The sequence below is a fragment of the Equus asinus genome, chromosome 7 (genome assembly GCF_041296235.1).
Source record: "Equus asinus isolate D_3611 breed Donkey chromosome 7, EquAss-T2T_v2, whole genome shotgun sequence".
NCBI classification, from domain to species: Eukaryota; Metazoa; Chordata; class Mammalia; order Perissodactyla; family Equidae; genus Equus; species Equus asinus.
Genome location: NC_091796.1, coordinates 65,807,205 through 65,831,850, shown reverse-complemented (window position 1 = coordinate 65,831,850; position 24,646 = coordinate 65,807,205). Strand labels below are relative to the sequence as shown.

Genomic DNA, 24,646 nt, shown 5'->3' with positions numbered 1-24,646 from the left:
CCTGGCTGCTGGAACATCAGCATGCTCTGCGGAGAAGTGTGCACAGGCAGTGAGCGGGTCCTCTGCACTGAGCTGTGGCTGCGGCTTGGCATGCTGTTGCTGCCCCCGGGGTTGGCAAACCAGAGGTTCTAGTGAGAAACACCAAGGGGGAACCAGTTAGTCCAGACACATGGGGTGGGGGTGGCAGTGGGAGCAGGGCCCCTGCCAGAATTCAGGAGGCAGACACCCCTGAGGACTCTGCTAACTTCTGGAAGAGGGCTTGCAGGCCAGTGCTGCCTATCTGCATATCTGCAGAGAGGGGCTTTAGTCCTCCATTCCATCACGGCCCCCGCCCACCCCAGCCCGGCCCTGCTCTGAGCTGCAGCTCCGCCTGGACACCCATCTCCCTCGCTGTCTCCAAGCTCTTCTTGCTCCTTTGTTGCCTTTGCTTTTCCTGTCACTTTTCTTGGAAATGGGGGGACTTCTATAAATGTTTGCAGTGAAGAGCACAGACTATTTCAGGGTTCTCATTTGATTTTCTTTTTGAGATTCTTACAATTTACTACAAAGCAAGAAGGAGAAAAAAAAGATCTCAGCTGGCAACGAGCTGGCACGACTCGGCTTGCATGTTTATTACTAGGCGGGGGTCCTAGCAGTGACTTCCTCTTGAACCAATCCGGGGGCTTCCCACAATGGTCCGAAAGCGGGGCTTTCCCATCTGGGGCTGCTTCCCCTGGGGAGGGGGTCCCGGCCTGTCTTGCCTGGAGCTGTTTTCCTGTTTGTAATCCAATCTGTCATTGCTTAGTTTCCCTTGACAACCCAGAACCTCAGACCCCCTTGTGCCCCTCCAGTCCCAGCCCCTGCCTGCAGAGCCCCCAGTGCTGCGGGGCCCCCAATCCTACGGAGCCCCCAATGCTGCGGGGCCCCCAGTGCTTGGGCTCACCAGTGGAAGGTGTCAGGTGGGTTGGGGAGGACGAGTGGGGTTCTAAATCACACAGGGACAACCCCCGGGCAGCTGGCCTTGACTGGCTGAGAATGTTTCATCCTCCCTCTGACAGCCTCTCCCAGGCTCCTTCCTGTGGATTCTCCGCCACAGCTGGGAGCATGGCAAAGGAGCTCTTTGCCTCGGATAAAAGGCTAGGAAAGCTCCACAAATGCTCAGGCTCCCCTGGCAGCCAGAGCTGGGAGACGGTGAGATCTGCTGGGGCAGGTCACAGATCAAGGCAAATAAGAAAGGTCTTGCCTTTCTTCCTCAAGGCCCCCATGTGCAGGGCCCCCAAGGTTAAAGCAGTCGTGGGGCATCCTAAGCAAATGCCCCAGAAGCCAGGTGCAGCCCCAGAGAAACAACGCAAACAACGCTGGTCACCTCTGAGCACAAGGACAGCTCTCCCTCACTTTAGGCCCCCTCGGCCTCTCCCCTCACCTTGGGGTCATCAGGGGACTTCCTGAAGCCTCAGGCCCTGCGCTTGGCTGCCCATCCTCCTCCCTGGGGTGCAACAAACCTGTCTTCCTTGCTTCATGATGGTGGGGTTGGCTGCGGTGCTGCGCGGGGTGGAGCTGACGAATCCGCTGGTGCCCAGGAGGCCGATGCGGGCGGAAGGCATGCTCCGCGAGGGGATCTGGTACTGGCGTGGGTTCCGTCTGCCCATGCCGCCACCCACAGAGCCGGCCGTCGGGAGGGAGTTGGACTGTCCGAAGCCGCGGCTGGCAGGGGAACAGAGCAGAACCGAGGTACTGTGAGCCACCCTCAGCCCTGCCTGCCCCCGGGCTGCCAGCAGGACGCCTCCTGGGGGTCCGCTCACATTGTGACAGTTATGATGCCTAGGGGGGTGGGGGTCTATGCCAGGAAAGGGCTATGATTAAAATGAGAGCTACTCCCTGAGAGCAAATATCACGTGTACTGCCCTGGGACGTCTACGCTGATTATTCAGTACTCATGACAACCCCATGAGGGAGGTGCTCTGTCCCTTTGTACAGCTGGAGAAGTAAAACAGAGAGCCTAATAATTTCATGAAGGTCACACAGCCATTAGGGGGCAGCGGTGGCATATGAGCCCAGAAGGTTAACCAGTGAGCTCTTCAGTCTTCTCCATGCTGCGTCCTAGGCCCTGAGCACTCACATGCCGTCAGGAGGCCACACAGCAAGAAGGTGGCCAAGCCACGGGAAGTGCTTCTTCCCTTATACCACAGTCCGTTTCTGACGTCTGTCTGTGCAGCACGCTTGGAGAAAATGGCCTGGGAGCCCCAGTAGGATGTAAGCTCCATGAGAAAAAAGATGATATCTGTCTTGACCAATCCTGCATGGCCCACGGCTGGATCAGCTCCTGGCACAGTAAACGCAGGCTGAACGAATGAATGAGCGAATGAGTCAGTCTCTGCCATCGTGATGCCTCTCCAGATGACCCCATGTCTGGGGCTCTGACTCCCGGTTGAGAGGAGGGATATGGGGACAAAGATGATGTTTCCAAGTGCTCTGGACCTAGGGCCCTGACTGCTCCCCACTCTACAGGCCCTTCCTGCAGAAAGCCCTGGAGGTCACGTGCTTTGCCTGGGTCCATGCAGGAGGCTGCTGGGGACCCTTGGCAGTGAACTCAGACGCCGTGCTCCCTTCGGTCCAGTGACCTCAGCGCCAAAGAACTCGTCCTCCCCAACACGCGGCAGGCTCTACTCGGGTGCGCAGAGGCCAGCAGGGCTGCAGGAACCAGCACATTCTTTCCAGGAAGAGTCAGCTTTAGTCATTCACTGACGTTTAAGCCGAAATGCTTTACCTCCAATGGCCACAAGATGGAACAGACTGCTCTCCCAGCCACACAGGGGAGGTCTGCAAGGAGCCAGCGAGGAGACTCCGGGAGACGGGCTGACGTCGTCTGAGCAGCTGAGGATGAAGGGGGCTGCAAAGCAGTCATTTCCTGAGAAAGAGAGGGCTGTGTGTAGGAGGAGGGGCGGCTAAGCCATAGGCACAGCTGATCTTGGAAAATGTTTCTCTTCTCTCCAGAATGCCTCCATTTCCCAGGGAGAGAGGGGGAGGGAAGAGAACTCCACAGTGGGCTGGCTGCAGCTGGATTCTGGGCTTGTCTCCACTTCCAGGCTTCTGTGGTCAAGGAAAAGTTTCCCGATTCCAGGCCGGTGCTCATCTCCACGCGGGGGTAGGCGGGCGCTCACGGGTCTAGGTCTCTCTGTCTGTCTCATCCTGTCTCCCTTTTTACCCCTCTCCCGTCCTTTACTAAGGCAAAATTTTTGGTTTGAGAGAAGAAATTCAGAGCAGGAGGGGTAGAGCCATCCTCGTGATGGGAGAGACCTCCTCTGGAGGAAGGACTATCTGAGATGCATGACAGCTGGAGACAAGGGTCAGTGGTTGTTTTTCTGCAATTATGAAAACTAGTTCTTTGGTTCCTGGAGTCAGAATTTTGGCCACCTGGTAGATGATTCAGTGTTCTGCGAAGACACTCCTAACTCAGTGTGGAGAGCTCTTTTGCTTGTTTTCCTTTTCTGTTGGATTTTTAAAAACTTATTTCGTATGCAAAATACAATAGTCAATGATTGATGCTAAACTGATTTGTGCTTCCAGGAAGGCAAGACTATTTTCTTAAGCAATATAATGTGAGCAGAGAATTCTGGTAGGGGACACTTAGTCACTGGAGAGTGAGGGCTGTGGGAGCACCTGAAGCCAGGACTCACGGAGCTGGGCTGTCTCCAGTGGGTAGAGCCCAGAACATGTTGGGGACAGGATGGATGGGGAGTAGAATTTGGCCAGGCTATCTTTCTAATGAGGGTGGGGCCTTACTGTGGTGACCTTAGTTGGTGTTACAAAGCCAGACTTGAGGGCTGCCACTGCTGGCAGCCAGAGATAACACTTAGGTTACTTAAGATCACTAGGCTTAATGAAATAATCATTCTTTCTGGGGAGAGAATGAAGTGATGAGTCAAGTTTTCATTTTTCATTCTCTTGCTCAGCTCATCTGTGTCTCTCTTTCTCTGCTTTCTTAAATCTAACTAACTGATTTCATTACCTTGAAATGCGTGAAAAGATTGATAAATTAACATGAATAAGAACCAATTAATTTGGGATTTGTGATAATTCAAGCAGAGGCTGGGCTGCAGTTACCTTTGTAATGTCAGAGAAATAGGTCTTCAAAGCAAACTAATAGCATAAAAAGGTCTCAGAGGTAATAATTATGAGAACAATTATTTTCTAAAGCTTAGCAACTTCCAGTTGAACATCCACGATCAATGACTGAATTCATTCTTATGGAATCAATAAAAAGCAGTCCATCAGGACTCCAATCTGCCAAACCGTGGGTTAGCCCAATACAAGTGCTAGTTTATAACACTCTAGAGAGGTCAAGGTCACTGCCCCCTGCGCCACTCTAAGTGGGCAACTCTGACGCGGACCAAGGACAAAGCGGGGCCGACAGAGGCGGGGGATGACACTTCTGGGAGGAGAAGCAAAGAGCTCAAAAGCTCCATCTTCATCTTCAACCTCTAAATTCCTTCTTCCTCTTGGAACTTGTCTCCCAGGGCCTGGTGTTGCAAGAAGGGTCTGGGACCTCCTCCTCTTACTTGGGAGAGGCACTGCTGCCCTCACAAGAAGACAGAGAGCCTGGGAAGGGGGTAGCTCCAGGGGAGGAGGCTGAGGAGCAGGCCTGGCCTTTCATCTGGGCCCCCAGGAATCCTCAGAGTGCACAGGTAGTGCAGCCCAACCCAGGGAGGCCAACCTCAGAGGGCTTGGGGCCAGGGAACTGGCAACAAAGAGTGTGGCTTTGCCTGATCGTCTTTTCTATACATCACCGGAGACCATGAAAGCTGCCTGGTATCTAGAGAGGCTGAGACACTGACTCTGCAGCTGGCGCTGACCTGCCTGGTCCAAATCCCGGATGCCACTGCCTACCAACTCCTCTGTAAACTGAGGTTAATAATAGCACCTCTACCTCATGTGGTTGTTGCAAGGATTAAATGCATTAATATTCTTCAAGTGCTTGGATACCACTTGACGCATAGGAAGTGCTACATGTTTGTTTAATAAATAACAATGTTAATATATGCTGAAATATGATAACACTGTAATTTTTACATTAATCTTCAATGAAGACTGTTCACAAATTCCAACTGGCCTTATCTCCCTTAAATAATATAAAACAGTAATGTTTTAAGGCACACTTATGCAAATAAATACCAAAAATTTTAACAACACAGACAGAGCTTCTATATATGCACTGAGAAATGAATTTAGAGCTTTATAGGTACAGGTGAAAAACTGTTGTTTATATGCTCATGTTTAAAAATGTAAAATAGAATGTTGATTTCTCAGGACGTTGCAACATCGTTCCCTTGTCTCCCTGAAACTCTCCGTCATTGTTCAAGGCTGAACACCACCCCTCCCCGCAATTCCTCCCCCATTGCCACTGTAATTCACCTTTAATATGCAACTGGATTCCTCAATTTAAAACCAGATTAAGGTAACAGTTCCAAAGTACAAGCAGGCTTCATTTAACTGCATCCAAGAAGCTGAAGTACTATGAAAAATCAAGAATGGTACTGCTCCACTCTTAGATTGCAGCTCAGACCAAAATAGACTAGCACTGGGCTCTTCACCCTGCCACCAACTATAATTAGCTTGTCTGCAGCTAGAAGGGAGAAAGAAAAATCACACTACCACTTAAGGTGCTGATAGAACAACACATTTTTGTCCTTTCAGAGCCCCCTTTTGTGGATAAACCACCAAGCATTTTGCTGGCATTCATTAAATCACACCACTTTCCCCTTGGTGCCCATCTGGACTGATACCGATGTCATTTTGACAATATAAACTGAGTTACAAAAGATCACACTCAGCTCTTCCTCTGGGAATGCTCTCTCTACAGCCTTTTCCCAACCCCATCTGCTTAAGGAATGTGATTTGCAGTTCAACAGGGCATCCTGTTGAACAAGGAATGATGTCCTGCCCTAGTCCTGCCCCAGGCACCCGGGCATCCCAACAGGAAATGAGACCCTGCAGAATCACCATGCGTGGCAAACAATGAAATCCCAACATACTTTCTCTGCTGTCGATATCCTGATATGTCTAGAAGGGTTTTCCGAGGGAAAGACCGGAAGAGCTTCTGCACCTGCTGTTTCCATGACAACAACCTTTTTTTCTGTGTCTCTGTAAATGCCTGCAAAAACAAACAGGACTTTTTAATGGATGACGCAGCCTGGCATTAGAGGGAGAAACATGAAATTAATAGGGGAACATCAGAGTCTCTGCATCTGTCTGTTTCCAACCTGGTCCAAACAGCAGTCAGTTGCAGCTAGGAGCTGTCCGTACTGAAAATTCAAGTTATTTGACATTGGAGGTGCCTGGGAAGGTACACGCATTAAGCTTTTGACAACACTCGTTTTTGGGTGCATTTCTGGCAGATCCATTCCCACCTTCCCTTTCCTCCTGTCTCCACTCTGGACTCTATTTACTAACCAAGAATGAATTGCAAAACAGATTGTTGAGTACTCAAGCTTTGGCAGGGCCCTGCATTTTCATAATCAACGGAAATGCTAAACTACTCCAAAAATCAATCCACTGGATGGTGTGTGGTCACCCCGGAGTGGTCTGTGGGCCTTTAGAAAATGGAGTATAGTCTCTGTGTTTCAGGGCTTTGTTGAGAAATCTCCAGTTAAGGGGGCTCCATGCCCTTATCCTGACCTAAACTTTGTTTAAAGTTTAGGAAAATGGGTAGATCTGACTACTTTTCAAGTCTTGACTAGTAAAACGGGTGTTTGGGGGATATTTTGCTTACACTGTCATCTGTATCATGTGTCCTGTGGCCACCATGGCCCAGGGAAGGACTTTCTGGGAGTTATGAGTTCCCAAAGCAGAGCATCTCAAATTCATGATCTATTAGAACCCACCAAGGAGACTGTTAAAGGCAGATTCCCGGCCCTGCTCCCACACACCCGGAGCCCCATTAACAGACCTGGAGGGGAGTCTAGGGAGCCTGTGCTTGGAGCAGGTGCCCTGGCAATTCTGCTGTGTGCAGAAAATGGACATGTGGTACTCTAGACGGGGAAACTGCGCCTGCAGTACAGAGCCCTGGCAAGGGCCTGGCACTGTGGTCCACATGCCATGGGAACTCCATCAAATTTGACTGCATAGTTTTGTCAATAAGGCATGAAATCCTTGAAGAAGCAATAAACTATTACTTAGAGTAACAGACTACATGACTATTTCCCATGAAGGAAACAGAGAAAAAAATGACAGCTTAATTTTCTCCTGATGACATTTAATCTTCAAGGACCTAAACAAAGGAGAGCTATGCGAACAAAAGCAAAAAGATGTTAGTTGTATTGTAGAAAAGTAATTGATTTGCAAATCACTTCCTCCTAGGTGACCTTAGCCAGATGCCATTAAGGATATTTATCAAGGAGGGCTACCAACCCAGGGACTCAGTGCTCCATGGAGAAAGAGGTGCAGACCCCCCATTAAGGTACGTGGTGGGATGGTCTCAAGGCTAAAAGGTGAAGATGTGGATCCCTCCGTGGTCCCTCTCATTTGCTAGTGATGCTCGGTGAGTGTCCAACTCTACACGAGTCCCTCTGAAAACTGCAAAGGCATGCGTTTCTGCTGGACTAATAAAGAGAGGGATGGACAGATTCTGCTTTTGACCAGCTTATTCAGCCAAACGTTGAGTGAGGACACAAGGTGCAGGTGTGCTGGTCAAGATGACTCGGAAAGGAGGGTCCAGCCCAGTGGTCAGAGGAGGGCTCTGGATGCATATGGGCAGCGCTTGAGTACCTGTACACCCTCATGCAAGTTCCTCTCCTGAGACTCAATTCCTTCTAAAAACTGAGGATAATAATCCCTCCCTCAAAGGGACAATGTAAGGACTAAACGAGATAACACGTGACAAGCACTCAGAATACTCTAAACATGACTAGCTCTCAGCAATGGTTCAACATGAGCTGCCCACAGATCCTCCCTCCGGCGGCATAGACCAAACCTTTGGTGGTGGTATATGAGTGTCATCTCACTTGGTATTCAACAATCACCTTGAGCCCCAGCAAAGGACTTCAAGGTTTCAACACTACAATACTGAACTGGTCTGACGCCAGCCCAAAGGACAACTGGCCTGAGTTGCAAGTGACAAAGGAGTCAATGGCTCACTTTACAGATGTGCATTCAAAGTGCTTCCAAGGACACCAGTTCATACGTGACATCTGCCATGGTGGCAAAGAACATCCAAAAGGTGGAGATGTTTACTCCCCTCCTGCCCCCCACCCCAGAGGGCAGCTCATTCACTCGACACGGGAGCATCAGGCTCATTTAGCTCTGGGGTGCAGCGCTGAGCGAGTGTGGCAGCCGGTTCTTTGCAGGCCAGGAAGCTGCAGCTGGGAAGCTCGGGCAGCAGCTAGGTCATGGCTGGCTCCGAGTGATTTCTGAAAGCTGGTTCCTGGGTACGCCCGCAGAGTAGCAGACTGTGGTGGGAGCTCTGCTCTTGGCTGGAAGGGCTGATATCTCACCTCGGCCCCTCCACTAGCAGCTCTGGGCTACGGTGCAGCAGCTTCCTCAGGGGCTGGAGGGGAGGGAAGATTCCACACTACAGCTTGCTCAGACACAGCCAGGCAGCCACTCCCATAGTCCTCTGTCCCCGTCAGGCCAAAACCAATAAGTCTATCTGGAGGAAGATGTGTCCTACAGCTTTTGTGGTTGGATTAAAGGCTCATAAAGGGGGCAAGAGCTCATCTTTCCAGAACCTTCTCAAGATGGTGAGGCAGGTAGCCTGGGATTATAATCCAGGAGACAAAGCAGTTGGTCTCAGATACAAAACGCAGACTTCCCCGCCTGTCTGTTCCCTGCTCTAGGGAGTCAGCCCCTCCACCTCTGGAAGGAAGGAAGGCGTCTGGGCTCAGTCAACACCCTCCCCTTCGAGTCGGCTAAAGAACAGCACGCTCAGGCTGTGAAAGGGAGTCCTGTCTCTCCCGGCCCAGGCCAACCTTCAGCCAGGACGGAGACCGTGCGCCTCTGCGGGGCCTCACGGGGAGGGTGTGTGCTGCACACAGAATAACCCGAGGCTGTGGAAAATTATTCAGACGCGTTTCCTCCTTTTCGAACTAAAATAATAAAGTCTTGAACAACACTTTCCTTTCCAAAGCAGAGCGCAGGCCCCTCCATCCTGACATGAACTCAGGCAAGCAGACACGGCACGAGCTCCTCCCTGCATGATGCCCATTTGCGAGAGCCCCTGGCCCCCAAGCAGCCGGGCCCCTGCCAGCAGGGCGCCATCCTCACATTGAATCACTTGGGGCCGCCAGGGAGGAAAAGGGGAAAGAAAGAGAAAACTGGAGGGAGAGCTGGAGTGCTCAGAGAGGGCAGGAATGCGAGAAGCCACAGGCCAAAGCTCCAGGGCTGGCGGAGGCCCTGTGTTCTGTCTCGGGGGCTCAGCAGACCGAGGCGAGGTGGAAGCTTCTGTCCTCCCAGCTCTTGAAGGCCCAGAGTGAGAGCAGGCGTGGGAGAGGGAGCGGAGCTCCGATTTGCTTTCTCAGAGGCCTAAATCCTCCCCTGTGCAGCGCCCTGAAACCCACTGCAGGCGTCTTCCTCCCCAGCAAGACAGAGCGCCCCCCGCCGCCCGCCTTCCCTCCTAGGCTCCGGCTGGCCTTCAGCTCTAGCGTGGAGGCAGCTCCCGGGAGGCAGTGCCGCTCCCTCGGGGCTCCGTGGCACGTGGGACGGCCCTCTCAGAGGCTGTGTCATTACATATGTGATGCCCTGTTTCCTTTCGTCTCACCCACCACTCCACACCAGAAGCTACCTAGCCAGGGACAGGGCCTAGGCACTTGATAAATATCTATGGGATGAATGAGTTCTAGAATTCGTCAATGTACTCTTGCCTTCTCTTCTGTTGTCACTTTTTGCTGGTCAAGACAAGGGCAGCGTCCGGACTGGAAACAGGAAAGATTAGTCTACGATTGGTGGAAGGGACACACAAGAATTCAGCTACTGTGAGAGGAAATCGCAAAAATGAGGGTTTAGAGGATAGGGGAGAGGTGGCTGTGCTGGACACCCAGAGGGAGACTGTCCACCTGGGGGAGGGCGGGCAGAGTCAGGCCGCAGGAGGGTGGAGGGCTGAGAACCGAGCCAGCCCGTCAGCAGCAGATCTGCCTATGAGGGAGCTGGGAGGGTGGGTGAGGCCAGACCTCTGTGCAGACTGTCTCCCTTCACTGGGACCCACTGGACTGCTGGGGTTGTGGCTGCCAACACGGCCAAGGTGAGGAGACCTGGAGGCCTTTACCATCTTACTCTCATGTCAAAATCCCACAAAAAGACCCCGGGACCCTAGGTTTATTGGGTCTTAAGTTTTCTGAAGCCTAGACCTCATCTCTGTATCTCTTTATTGCACTCAAGAAGCCACTGGAGTCCTAGATCTGAGGCACAACCCGGCCCGCACGTGTCCCTCGGGGCAGCTGCCAGGGTATAGGGCTGTCCCAGCCCATCCATGCCATTGCTCGAGGTGAAGATGGTGCACTCTCTGAGAGCCTGGGAGGCACAGCTCCAGCCTGCCTAGTCCTTCAAAAGGACATATGGCTAAATACAATTCCAATAAAAATCACAAATCAAAACAGAGTGGAACAGCCATCAAACCACACACAACATACACACAAACATGCATGTTGCACACCCTCTCTTTCTTTCTCCCTCAAATTTCCCTGAGCCAAAAGGCAAAATGTTTCAACACAAAATTTTAAACATACTTGAAAATGCCAAGGGCTAGAGGGCAGGGCTGTGTGTTAACCACCCAGGGTGGTCACTCAGGAATTCTTCTGGAGTCAGAAGTTTCTCTCAGGCTTTCACCCTCACATCAGAACTCAGTCTAAAGAATCTTTGGACACCAAAGTAATATACAAGCTGTGTTTAGGGTTGAAGCCACCATAGCTGAGTTCTGCCTGAACTATTATTCGTGACCGTCCACCCCTCAAGAACAAGCTGTCAGAAACCCAAATGATCACATCACAGACGTTCTGAGAACCATTTCTAAGCAATGAGAAAAAGTTTTGTGAAACCTGTCACTACTCACCTCATGAATTAGACATTTGTCTATGAGCTGTAAATAAGAACTTATATTCTCCTCATCAGGTCTGGAGACCAAGAGCTGTGTGCACACTGTGAATTTAAAAAAAAAAAGGGAGATGAATTAGAAAAATGCACGCTCATTTTAACCTCTGGGATCTGCCTCTGATTTTCTTTCAGGACCAGTATTTTGAGAAGTATGTGGCCTGTGGCTTTACGTAAGGGTCACAAAAAAAGGCCAGGAGGTTCCTCATTCCACGGAAGTCAAAGGCTCGGTCACCACGGGAGCCCTCGCCTCGAGAAGCCCCTTCGGTTCATTCCAGGCATGCCATTCTATATTAAGCCTTCCGCGATCCAGCCTGACAGACATTCTGGGAGAGAAGAACGCAGCAGTGTCCTGAGCTCTATCTTTGAAAGACGCTCCTTTTGAGAGGAAATTCAAAAACAGTCAAGACCACTGACGTTATCAGAGAGCTGTCTCCATAATTTTATGAATGAACTGGTACCTTGTTTGGAGAAATGAGGCTGACACATCTTTTAGGATGCGAGGTGTGTGGGCGCGCACACGAGCGGGAAGCCTGCTACTCAGACCCTGGAGGGTTGTTTTCTCAAAAGCGCACATGCATCTATACACACACAGGTTTGCCTGCACACTCAAGTAAGTGCTAACAGAGACACAGCAAAGTTAGTCTGCGGGCAGAGCACATCCCCACTGGATTTCTCATGGCACACTGGTGTAGCCCATTCTACTGTTATCCTGGAGGTCTCGGTGCTCTGATTTTGATGGTAATGTTTAGAAGGCCACAGTGGAGATTGTTGCACAAAAGACATCAAGTAGAAGTGAAAATGCCTTGTGCTCAAGTAGCACAAGCTTGAAGCCTGGGCATTAGACTTCCCTGATCCTGTGGAACCAGCCTGTCACAGACCCCCATTCATACCATGTCCTTGCAGACAGACTGCAGTATAGCATTGTTTCTAACAACAAAGGCTTGGATACCACCTTGATGTCCATTAATTGGGGCCCTGCTAAATAAATTATGGTTTATGCAAACAGTGGAATAGTATGCAACCTTAAAAAGAACGAGGTAGTGCCATTGTATTGATAGAAATATTCAAAGTATGTAATGTAAAAAAAAACATGTAAACAAGACCTTTTTGAGTGTGAAAGGATACTCACGTGCATGTATATGATTAGAAACTTTTGAAGGGGTAGTCCAAACTTGCTTCTAGTGGTCACCTCTGGGGAGGAAGATGGTGTGGCTTGGGGTAGGGGTCTATTTTTTACCTTCTGCCATTTTGTTTAGTTTTGATTTTTTTATGTTGAGAATGAATTTATTTTGTAATTTACTTGAAAGTAGTTAAACTTTAAAGAAAGGCCGTGCCAGAGGAGTGTGGGTCTTCTGAGGGGTGAGCCCACCATGGGTCTCATCACATGGAAGGGGGGCAACCACTCCCATGGATATCTTCACCCAGAGGGTCACAGAGCAGAAAGCCCAGCTGGGGGTGGGGGAGCGAGGAGGTGAATGAGAGGAGGCCATGGACCAGGGTGGCCTGGCCATCAGGCTGCTGGCATTTCAGCTCCAAGGGATGGTACACGTCATCTCCTCTGCACCAGATTTCTATGGATTTGTCCTTTTTAGGTCACGTACCATGGGGAGTTTCAAGACTCAAGTGTCCATTTCTTTTGGTAAAAACTTGGGTCTTTAAAATGATTTGAAATATTGTACAATAAAGAAAAAAATGTTTCCCTTTCCCAAAGGAAAAGTACTGGCATTCACTACATTTCTTAAATAATCAAGATTTTTTGCAAAACATCCCATAAACACAAATTATTCTAGCACTGGACATCGTCAAGGACATGTGGATAAAGCTCTGACCCGGGGCACAGGGCGGGCCAGGTGGAAAGGACACTCTTTCCCAGACGACGCACGGGAATTCTGTCCTGTCAGACAGCACGCACGCAGCCTGGCTGTGGGACCTGGAGTGGTCCGTGGTAAGGACGGACTTTAGCCTGAGGTCCAAAGGCCCAGTGAGTGCTCTACCAGGAGGGCCCGGGGCACCCTGGTCTGAAGGAGTGGGAGAGGAAGGAGACAAAGCCAAGGAAGAGGCTTTCTGGGGTCAGAGAGATCCGAGTTCAGACCCAAACGCCTGGACCCCTCTGCACCGTACTTTCCTCCTCTGTACAGTGGGCTAATGACATCCACTCTGGCAGACAGCTTATCCACACATGGGGAGCCCCGCAGGCACTGGCAGCTCTGGTTAATGGTGTGGAGAGAAGAAAAGGGGGGGCGGGAGAATCAGGCTGTACCTTTCCCCATGACACGTGTGAACTGCCCGGGGAGATCCCCCTCCGGCAGGGGGGCAACGGCCAGCTCCCCCTCACAGCTGCTCAGCGGGTGTGGCTGGAGCCCGCCGCTGGCCCCAGCTGAGGTGGTGGCGGTGGCGCCAGTGGCCACAGCACTGTCTTTGCAGTCGGGGCTCTGGCTCTCGGGGCCCATGAGCGAGGCCCGGGTCTCCCGGCGGCGTGCCTCGGGGGTGGCACTCGGGGAGCTGTAGGCCTTGATGGGAGTCAGGATCATCTGGTGCAGTTCCTGGAGCGGGATGCGCAGGTTGCCCCCCTCGATGATGTCCTGGACAGTCAGAGGGAGAAGACCTGCATTAGGGTAAGGAACGGGTGGCCTGCCTCGATGCCTCCCCTCCCCGGCAGGACTTGCGGCTGCTGGCCCTTCATCAGAAGGTTCTTTGAAAAGCAAACATTTTAATGTTAATCATTCTAATATGAGCCCAGGTAGAAAACTTGGAAAATACAGATATGTATAGAGAGGAGAAGATCCCACTGTGGAGAGATGAGCACTGACACGGTCTTGGACGCCTCCTCCCTGGCTGCCTGTGTGCCTCCTATGAGACGTGCTTCCATTGCTCACACTCACACACTTCAGAGGTGGTGTGGCGGCAGGGGGTGTGTGGTGGCTTCCGGTCCTGGGGGTGATTCGTTTTGGGTGAAGGACCCTGCTCAGTCATACCTCTGCTCAGCCCACAGCACAGGCAGTACAGGGCAGTGGTTGAAAGCACAGACTCTAGGACAGACACTGGGATTCAAATTCTGGCACTGCTGTGTGACCTTGGGTAAACAGCCCCTCTATGCCTCAGTTTCCCTGTGGATAAAATGAGAGTAACAACAGTACCTGCCTTAATAAGTAGCTGTGGCGATGTTAGTATTTGTAAAGCTGCAGGTCAGTGTCTGTGACCGCATCCTGTGCCGCTTTCTTAAATTAATAAGCATGTGCTGAGGGCTCTGACTTGCCAGGCACTGGGCCAGGCACGGGGACACGGTGGGAAGGGCCTTTAGGGCTCCCTCAGGGGGTGTACAGCCTCTGTGAGATGAACATCCGTCCTGCCAGGGTCTGAGGTGCAGGCCGGCTGCTGAGAGGGTGGCTCTCTGAGGGCTGACCCTGGATGGGGGCCCCAGGAGGCGGGGGCATGAGGATCCGGGAAGGAGTGCTCCCCGCAGAGGGCACAGCAAGGGCAAAGGCATCAGGGCGGGGTGCCCAGAGTGTCTGAGGAGCAGCAAGGATGCCCGAGGGAGCACAGGGAGGCGACGGTCGAGGGGCCGGAAACGGAATCCAAGGAGCCAGGCAGGTGGAGCGGGGAGGCCTGTGGGCCGGGGCGGGGTGGGGGGAAGAATTTCTTCTAAATGAGACGGGAAATCAGGGAAGGTTTTGAGCAGGAGAGTGACGTGTTTTAGAAGGATCATTCTAGAGAGAAATATGTATCATACATTTGTACACTATAATGTATAAAATATATACCTGACTTTATATATTTTATAATAAAATTGGGTCCTTCTGTATACATAGTTTCATATAGTGGGCATTATCTATTAGAAAAAGGAATGAAAGTTGATTCTGATCGACATTTATCTATGTGCCAGACGATCACAGAGGCGCAGAACGGGCTCAGAGGCTTGTGCTGCAAGTCTGGGCCTGGGGGCGCTTTCCTGGCATGGGAGGGGGGGCCCGGCCCTCAGCCCCAGGGCCGGCCCGGGGCTTAAGCAGCAAAGCTCTCCCCAGGACCCAGGAAGGACACTACAATCAGGGCCCTGATTACCAGAGAAGTGTTTAATCTTCTGAGAGCCCAGAATAGCAAGGACATAATTTTACAAGCCTGAAGCATGAGTACCAGCCCATCCCTGGGATCCTCGCTTACCAAGAAAAACTGCTTGGTGATGTCAAGGAACACAAGCACGTGCGATGTGATCATTTCTGCTCCCAGACTGTCCAATCAATTAATTAGAAAAAGGACACCCGAGGACAGCAGCCTTGGACAGGCGGGTTTCACCTCCAGGGAGCAAAAGGCCAGCAGCCCCACCAACCGGGTAGGGAAACGGCTCTGTTCAGGGGTCGGGAGCAGAGCCTGAAGTGGGCCTTCGCCTGGAGGGCAGCCAGGGCTCAGGAGGGAGTGAAATGCTAAGCAGCCCCTAGACCTGTCTTGCTCCTGGCCAGGGCCATGTCCGGCCTATTTGAGGGGAGAGAGTCCATTTTCCCTTTCCCGAGGAGGGCTCAGATCGCCCACCGCCTGCCTCCTGAGCCTGGCGGGTCTGGCGGTAGAGGGATGACTGCAGCTGTGGGCAGACCTGCTGCAGGGTCGGCACTCCTGATCAGGCATGGGCTCCCCGCTGCCCGGACCAGTGCCTGAGGCCATCATGTGACGGGTCCTTTGACTTGGACCTGGTGACCTAATGGGACAGGGCAGATGGCTTGACTCTGCCACCTTTCCTGACCCCACTACGTGCCAACTGGGGGACCCCTGCTTCGAGATCCTCCAGTTCCTGCCAACCACCCAACCTGCACCCGGGGCGTGGGGGCTCCGACCTCCTCGTCCTGCCCTGACTGAGCCGGGAGGACAGGAGACAGAAGGACGACGCTCCCAGACAGAGGGGCTGGGCAGGCAGAGCTGGCAGGCCTATCTGGGTGACCACAGGCAGGCTGTCATGTCCTTCCATGTGGCGGCTACCGCTGAGGTGAGCATGTGCATGCCTGTGACACTGTCAACCACCACCAAACCCGTGCCTGTTCTTGTCATGTGCAAGAAGGCTTCTAGAGTTACTCCGTGGTGGGGGAGGGGGTTTTGGTTATGGTGAATGCTGAACTCCTTCAAACAGGAAACATACACTTGCCCCAAGTTCAAATCTTATCTTCCTCTTTTACTGGGGCAACCATACCACAAAGGAAACCATAAACATGACGAATACTGTTGGACGCTTGCCGTGAAATACAGCTTCTCAGGAATCATGTAGAGTTTGCTTTGGTTTTGTCTTGTTTGCCCCAGAGACTTCAAGCCACTGTCTCAAAGATAACACTGGACTTACAGCCAGTTAGCAATGCCCCTGCCTGTGCCAGCCTGTCGGCTGGTGCCACGACCTGCAGATTACATTCCTCACTCTGCAAAATGAATTCCAGACTCAACACTGAGTCCCAAGTTGAGAAGGAAGCTGAATGGAGACTAGCTGTGGGGATAAATTCTCCCTGCTGACACAAATAGGGGATCACCAAGGGTCTACCGATCCTCACATCACCCACGTTATAAACACAAAGAGGCAAAAGGAAGCTGTCCATTAACTGATGTGCCAGGACAAAGCCGCAGAGCTGAGGTGCTCAGGTGCAGCACTGGAAAGGCTGGTCCACTGCCATGTGGTCATCTCAGCTCGGGCGGGCACAACTCAGGGAGGACAAGCAGGAAGGGGCACCTTTCCAATCATGTCAGCCTTTTCTGGCCTTGCTTTCTCAGGTCATGGAGGAAGACTGGTGCAGAGTCTTCTGTGGGGCCTGTAACAGCAACGAGATGCAAATATCTGGAGCAGACAGCTTTAGCAGCCAAAGGGTCCCCAGCACTTACCAACTGTCTGTGGCCCCGTTCTTCCCCGTGTGTGAGAAGAATATGGGCTTCTCACACAGTAGACAGGGCTCCTGCATCTACTTCATTCCATTCCCTCTCTTGTCATTTCCCAAACGTCAGCTGAGCCCTACCGTGAGCCTGGCACTGTTAGGGATTGGTGATCTTAACACAAAGTCGACACAGTCCTCACCCTAAGATGCTGACAGTTCCTGGGGCTCAGGAGTGTGAGGATGCTGCCCGGACAGGGAGCTGTGGGAACACAGAACAGGACACCTGACTACCTGTGTGTGTGTGTGTGTGTGTGTGTGTGTGTGTATCTCTTTTCTCCATGCCAGGTTCCCAGGCTCAGAGAACAGTTCAGCTTCAGAGTTTGGGAGTCCATTGGAAAAGAAGGATGGTGAATAAAAGCATGTGGAAACATTTTCAATATTAAAGATGAACGTTGAAAAATCTGCCCAGTGACCATTCTAATCTTCCTTTTTCCTTTTCTACCAAATATCTTGAGAAGTCTACACATCCTCACCCCATGGTCTCATCACCCACTCAGACTCCCCCATTGATGGGTTTCTGCTCTTGTCCCCTCCCAGTCCCCTGAAACCCTTCTCATCATGGCTACCAGTTTCCTGCCAATGCCAATTCCAGGGGGCGGTGTTCAGTCTTCCTCATGTGTGACACATCCATGGCACCCGATAGGGTTCCCTCCGTCGAACACTCTCTCCGACCCTCTGGGCAGGCTCAGCCTCTGTCATCATGCAGTCCCTCCATATCTTCTGGTGTTCCTCAGGGTCTGTCCTCAGCTCTTATCACCTGATGCACACTTCAAGGAGGGGTACACAGGAGGTACCAACTACCATTTATACACAGATGACCCACAACTGAGTCCTTCAAACCCTTGTGGATTATAGACTTACCATATCTTTCTTTCTTTCTTTCTTTTTTGTTTTGGTGAGGAAGATTGGCTCTGAGTGTATATCTGTTGTCAATCTTCCTCTATTTTGTATGTGGGATGCCACCACAGCATGGCTTGATGAGCGGTGTGTAGGTCTGCCCCTGGTATCCAAACCCATGAACACTGGGCCACTGAAGCGGAGAGTGCAAACTTAACCACTACACCACCAGGCTGGCCCCTAGACTTGCCATTTCTGCCTGGGTATCCCACAGGCACCTCAGATTCAACCTGTCAAAATAAACTCCATTTCTCCCACACTAGTAACTCCTCCTATATTTTCTGTCCTTAAATGGCATGACACCCAAGCCCAAACTGCCTGCCAATGCCTGGACACCCACTAAATGATCTCTTATCCCTCTCCACACTCATGGACCCTACCTTGACTCAAGGGTCCACCAAGACTGGCCATAGGCTCCTAATGAATCTTCAAGCCATCTTGGGCCCCTCCAAGGTTTTCTCCTTGCCACTGCAGATAGTCTGTTTCATCCCAGGAAAAATTCTCCCTCCCTGCCTTGGGGATGACATGGATCACACTGGATTCTCAGAGCACTGGCTCATATGTCTATCTGTCACAATGAGTGTCCCGGGCTCCCCGAGGGCAGGAACCTGTGTGACTCACCGTCAGCCTCCAGTGGATGGGGTAAGTCTGGTCCAAGGCGGCTGCTTGGTAAGTGTTCAGTAACTGAGTGGGAGAGCTCCAGATGGAGAGCTTAACTGCAGTGTCTACTGGCTGTGAACTAACCATGGGCGGGGTCCTAGCCATCTCCTTAGAGATCTCTGGGTTCCATGTGAGGTAAGAATGCTGTGGGCAAGCAAGGGCACGACGACAGCACTTCCAACAGCACGATCAACTGGGGACACCTGGAGTGCCAGAGAAGTGGCTGAGTAGAGTCTATCACTGGTGGCCTATGTGGTACAGGTTACGGACGACGCCCTCCCTTGAAGAGCAGGAGAGGCAGGGTCCCAGAGAAAAGAGAACAGAGCCAGCAGCTGAGTCCTGAGCAGAAGCTGAGGAAAGGGTGCCCCGCCCCCAGGCCATCAGCTCCTGAAGAGACGAGCACACAGGTGTCTGGACTCAGGAGTTCTGAAGCAAGCTCAGTGTGACGGTCTGACAGACACAAGCTTTCCTCCTCAAAGAAGTCAAACTGAACAAACTCATTATTGCTTTCCTCTTGGCCATTAGCTGCTCTCAGACTTTGTATTACATTTGCCATTTTTTTTTACACTCTCATTCCAGTGAACCAGGGAAAAAGTATTTTTGTGGAGTCAATATTATTCTAGGTATGAAATCTGGGACACAGAAAGTGTCACTGACTTATTCAAAGGTTAGATAGAAAGTCAGTGGATGTCAGGACCACCAGTGCCACCTTGCTGTCCTGTGTTTCCACACAGTGATTGGGCCCAAGGCCACAGGGAGTAGAGCTGACAGCAGTTCCATCTCTGTCTCTCAGGTGGGCGTGTTTCCTCAGTGACAGGACATGAATGAGTTCCTGAAACATGCTCCAGAAATAAGGGGGGGAGGGTCACTCTTTCACCGTTAACGCTTAGCAATCAAATTTTATACAAAACATTTTCTGTGCTTTCTAACAGATAAGGAGAAAACTGGCCTTTTGAATGCCTCCCAAAAGGGAACGGTTTCTTATATTAGAAATGGCAATAATCACTGTTAGAGAAGCTGCTTGGTAAAGGGGAGCTAGCATAAAACTAAGAACAGCAGCAATTACTGTGGTTGAGGTGGATGGGTCACTTGTGGTTTGTGACACGCTTTCATTAAGAACAGGCCTCTCAACATGGATGAGCATGTGAGCTGCCTCTGTCTGTCTATCCATCCAGAGATTTTTAAAGGCAATCTTCCTTATAAAGTATATATGCATGTTCTATAAATATATACTCCTTTACATTTTGTGTGATTTTCATTAAATATAACTTTATACATTGTATGTAAAGTTATACACACACACATCTTTGTGAAAAAGAAAAAAACCTCCCACTGTGTTAAAACGTTTACGTGCTCACAGAACTTGCTCTGGTCCTACCCACCTCCATTCTTTGTTCCCTTCCAAAGGCACACTAGGATTACTAGACAAGGCTACCACTCAAGCTCTGCAGGCAGCACATATCTACAGAACGTCCCCCCCACCCCACCCGCCTCCCAAGAGTGACACACAAGAGTCCCAACTCTGGGCAGAGGCAGCACGGGCTCCTGGCGTGTGGAACAAGGCTTGCTCTCCTTTGGACTTTAGGTGAACTCATAAAGTCACCAAGTTCTAGAAATGACATCACTACCAGGGTGATGTTGGGTACAGAGAGGAAGAAACACGTTTAGGCAGCAAACAGAAAGGGCAGTAGTGGCTGATAACTGCTCGACACTGGAATAGACTCTCTTTCAGCATTTAGCATTTTTGAGATGGTTCCTATCAGAGTGATGGGGACCCATTCTACTGTTAAGTTAATGGAATTATTCTCTAGAAAGCCAAGTATGTCCATCTGCCAGATGATTTTGATCCTCTCTACTGAAACCCAAAGCATACCTGTTGGCGCGTGCGTCTCTGGGGGCAGCTTTTCTCAAAACCAGATGCTCCCCTGGGTGGACAGCAGGAATGAAGCACATCTGGGCATTCCCTACACTGTTTTGCCAAGATTTCAGCCTTTGATTATGAGTTGAACACTTCATTCATCTCCACAAATGCATGAAAGGCAGAGGGGAATGTATATGAAATATGTGCATTCGACAGCACTGCCTCAGAGCTCTGGATGGCCAGTCACAGGCTGCCGGGGTCCAGGGGAGAAGTACATTTCAGCGGCCAGGTTGCACAGAAGTAGGAATAACCAGGAAACTTTGCCTCCAAATCATTTCCTTTTCTTCTGACTTTGGTAAGGAAACAGTATGAGGCACTCTGTAAGGTCTGCTGGTGACACTGTCACCTGAGAATTTCCCTTTGTGTGTTCTCCCATGGTGAAGGCGGAAGTGTGCCTCGCCCAGCGATAACTTACCCTTTCCAAAGACTTCAGGAGGTTTTGTCTTTCTTTGAGCTTCTGAATACTGATGACAATTTTGTGTCTTGCACCTTTGGTAACATTCTGTAATTAAATAAAAGCTATATTTAGAAACATAGTTTTAGGAACCAGCTTGGAGACCCTTGGAGGCTGTTTAGCACTTTACTGTCTGCTTTGTTCCTACACGGCTGCAGACCAGTAGACATCCATGTGTCCCTCTCTTTCGTACCATTATCATAACCCTCTCCTCACTAAGTATTCTAACTCCATCTGGCTACACATCTGTCTGTGTCTCTTGGCTGTGACATTTAGGGAGGGAGAGAGACCTGGTACAGCCAGTTACCACACCCAGCAGGAGATTTCTTCATAGTCTTAAAGGGTCATTCTTAAGTCAGACACTCCTCTTCTCCAGGTGTTATCATTTCAGTCACTCCCACTTTCTCAGAAGCTTCCAACCCCATACAGATATTCATTGCTTCCTCACACTTCCCCTTGTTTCCCATCTCGAGAAGAAGGGAAGTGCAGTGCAGGTCACCTGCTGTCACACCACACAGGCAACTTTGGTCAGTTCACTGCCCTTCTTGGGCCTCCATAAGGAAAACCAGAATACAAATAACTTAAACTTATAACTCAGTCATCACTTCAGGTAAATGATCAGGATTCACAGTGAGGGTGTGCATTTTACCTTCTTAACGTGTAGCAATGATGAGTCTCTGGATTTAGTTAAACTCTTGTCGACTACAGATACTGCAAATTCCCAAACAGGAAGTCCTTTCTCAAATGAGGTCTCTAATACAAACTTCTGGTGACTGCTTGCAACTATTCACAGAAATCCTCTTAAAAAGGAAAAGATGGGAACACCAGTGACACTTCCTTTACTTAGAAAAATCAAGACTCAAGTGACAATGGATGCCACTCTCTAAAATGAACCACTGAGGACACATTTCTGTTTAGCCTCAACTTTGAGTTCAAGCGAGTTGAATTCTTTTACTCCGAAAAGTTTGTGCTGGCCTCTGGTTTTGCCCCCTGTGTCAATTATTTCTTGTTTTCTCTTAAGTCAAACAACTGATGACTGAGTTTTTTTTTTTATCAACTCTGACCCAAACACAAAAATGCTCTTAGAAGCAGTTCTCATCAGTTCCCAGGTTCTCAAGAAGCAATCTAGATCCAAAAAGCAGTGGGAGGTGTGTTAGGCAGCTGAAACTAGTGCCTTTTGCCCTCTGAGAAGGTGCGGTGACCTCAGGCTTTATGGTGCCTCTCAATACTGGTATTCAGCAGGCCTGCAGAGGTGACCGGAGGAGCCAAATATGCAGTGGGAAGTCAGCACCTGCTGGGAGGGATGTGTCTAGGCTAGACAGCCATGCTCCAAATGGTACACTCTCCTCGTCTTGCAGGGGAAATGCTATTAGCCTGTTCAGACCATTAATTCTTTTAAATCACTGCTCAAGGGAAACTGAGGTCAATGTGAAACATGCAAATAGCATTTTAAACAAGGGAGACAAAGGCATCACTCATATCTATTTACTCAGCACAGCATGGTAGGAAACATGCCTAGTTTCAGGGGTTCTGTTGACTGGTCTGGATTTTGGCATCCACACTTGGAGAAGGAGGCCTTAGAAGGAAGGAGGAACTCTGTGCTTTATGGCACACAAAAGGGAAATGAAATCTGAGGCCTGGGGTAATCCCATTCTTAATGATTGTCTCATGTTATTCAAGGTGGTTAGAAGAAAAAAATATTTTGCACAATTTACTCCAATCTCCATTAAGTCCAGTCTGAACATGTTTTTAGAAAAGTGTTGGGGAAGGTCTGAGGCATGACCTGGTGCTTCTTAACTGCAAGAAGTTATCTGTTTTGTAACTGGACTGGACAGCAGACAGAGTCATTCCCCAAACAAGGCTGGTTGGGCAGAGGGAGGGAGAGGGCAAGCAAAGCGGAAGCAGGGGCACAGAGTCTTTGAGGCCTTGGTAAAACTTTCCTTCTTCTAGGAGACACCACTGATGCCCCTACCTTGACCTTAGAGCGTGCACTCAGGTTATACCTTTTTCATAACACTCTCTCTCACCCTCATTTGCCCTGTGGTTCTCTGCTCGTCTTCCATCTCCTACTGGATCCTGAAGGCAAGAACCCAGCCTTACTCACCATGTAACTTTGGCCAGCACCTGGCAGTTCCTAGAATAAGGCAAGCTACTGGGTGGGTATAGGTATGGGTCCAAATAAGGTCTGTCTTGGACTCGAACTTCAGGTTCCACCTGGGGCACCTTCACAGGGAATGGTCACCTGGAGCACATACCTGAGCCTCCAGCTGGCACTCAGTGAGGGCCATCATTTCCTCATAGGTCATCTGGGAGAAAAGGGCAGCGTACTTGTGCAGGCGGAGGCTTTTTAACCAGGCTGGAACATCTGCGGTGCAAGATGTGCAAGAGATGGGGAGAGAAATTGAGAGGGAACGAGAAGAGATGACAAAAGATGTGGGAAAAGGGAAAGGAAAAGAGGGTGATGGTCAGAAGAAAAAAAGAAAAGAAATCTTAATGTTACTACTTGTTTACTTTTGGCAGCAAATGATGGAATTAGAAGTCCTGATCTAGCCCTGACCTTCCTACTCTTGGGCTCCCTTATTCTGCTTTATTCCAGGAGCTTGCTAACTTGGGGTCCATGGGCCTCAGCGCATACAGGAATTACCTGAAATTATATCCCAATTTGTGAATATATTCACCGTAGTCTTCTTGGCAGAGGGTCATCCATAGCTTCCATAAGATTCTCAAAGGGGTTCATGACCAAAAAAATGTCAAGGAACCACTGCTTTACCTGGATGACTCCACTATTGACTTGGAAAGAACTGACTTAGAACGTTAAAACTACATATGATGCATTTTCATCCTCAAGATGATTTCTTTCTAGGTTCAGTGCAGATCTCCACATTGCTGTTTCGGCCACTGCCACAGTGATAGGAAAACCAGGCAACAGCTGTACCCTACGGGTAGAGCCGCAGTCATTCTCAGCCTCATCTCTCTTCTGTCTTCCTATGCGTGGGAATAAGGGCATCCAGGGCTCCAAAACTTTCACTGTAGCATGTGCGTGTCTGCTGACCATTTCTCCAAGCTATGGAATGTATCTGCATGTGTCTTTGACCTTTTCTTTGAATGTCAACTACAAATACATCAGGATTTGAAAGGTCCAAAGACTGGCTAGACCATAGGATAATGGAAATTCAAAGCACATATGAAATAAGCCCCAAGTTTGGGATTCCAGAATTAGGAAAATTAAATAGTAACTGTACTGAAAATCCACACAAGAATTATTACAGTCATGCATCGCTTAATGACGGGGATATGTTCTGAGAAACGCCTTGTTAGGTGATTTTGTTGTTGTGCAAACATCATAGATGTGCTGTACTTACACAAACCTAGACAGTATAGCCTACTACACACCTAAGCTACATGGTACTAATATGCAACCACTGTTGTATACACGGTCCATCATTGACTGAAACGTCGTTATGCAGTGCATGACTGTACCTTGCTAAGTACAACCAAAAAAAAAAACTTGCCCATGGTTTTTTAAGTCAGAGTTTCTGAGCTTATAGAATCTTCAGGAAATCTCTAGAATCATGCTCTCCCACCCTGGATCATTCTACAGATGGCAAAATTAAGTCATTAAGTCTAAATCACAGAGCAAGTACGTGGTGAAATGGGGACTAGAACCAGGTCTCCTGATTCCCAGCTTTCTCCTACATTGTGTCAACTACTTGTAAAATGAAGACCAAACAGCCTGTCTGTGGGAGGGCTGAATAAAAC

The 24,646-nt window shown here is 50.0% G+C and overlaps 2 protein-coding genes across 8 annotated transcripts in view; one reads left to right on the top strand and one right to left on the bottom strand.

Annotated features, from left to right (window-relative positions):
- The window catches only part of GCH1 (GTP cyclohydrolase 1), a 130,090-nt gene extending 122,655 nt beyond the window's left edge, over positions 1-7,435 (top strand). The window contains exon 5 of the transcript XR_011504589.1: positions 7,336-7,435. The gene's annotated coding sequence lies outside the window, so the exon portion shown is untranslated. The remainder of the gene's footprint in view (positions 1-7,335) is intronic.
- SAMD4A (sterile alpha motif domain containing 4A) overlaps positions 1-24,646 on the bottom strand; it is a 202,874-nt gene that overhangs the window by 17,805 nt on the left and 160,423 nt on the right. For all 7 annotated transcript variants that reach the window (XM_044773616.2, XM_070513660.1, XM_044773613.2 and 4 more), the window contains 7 exons: positions 23,143-23,252; positions 20,849-20,935; positions 13,319-13,640; positions 11,018-11,103; positions 6,012-6,130; positions 1,482-1,683; positions 2-128 (listed from right to left, as the gene is read on the bottom strand). In XM_044773616.2, the coding sequence (XP_044629551.1) occupies positions 2-128; positions 1,482-1,683; positions 6,012-6,130; positions 11,018-11,103; positions 13,319-13,640; positions 20,849-20,935; positions 23,143-23,252 (1,053 nt within the window). The remainder of the gene's footprint in view (position 1; positions 129-1,481; positions 1,684-6,011; positions 6,131-11,017; positions 11,104-13,318; positions 13,641-20,848; positions 20,936-23,142; positions 23,253-24,646) is intronic.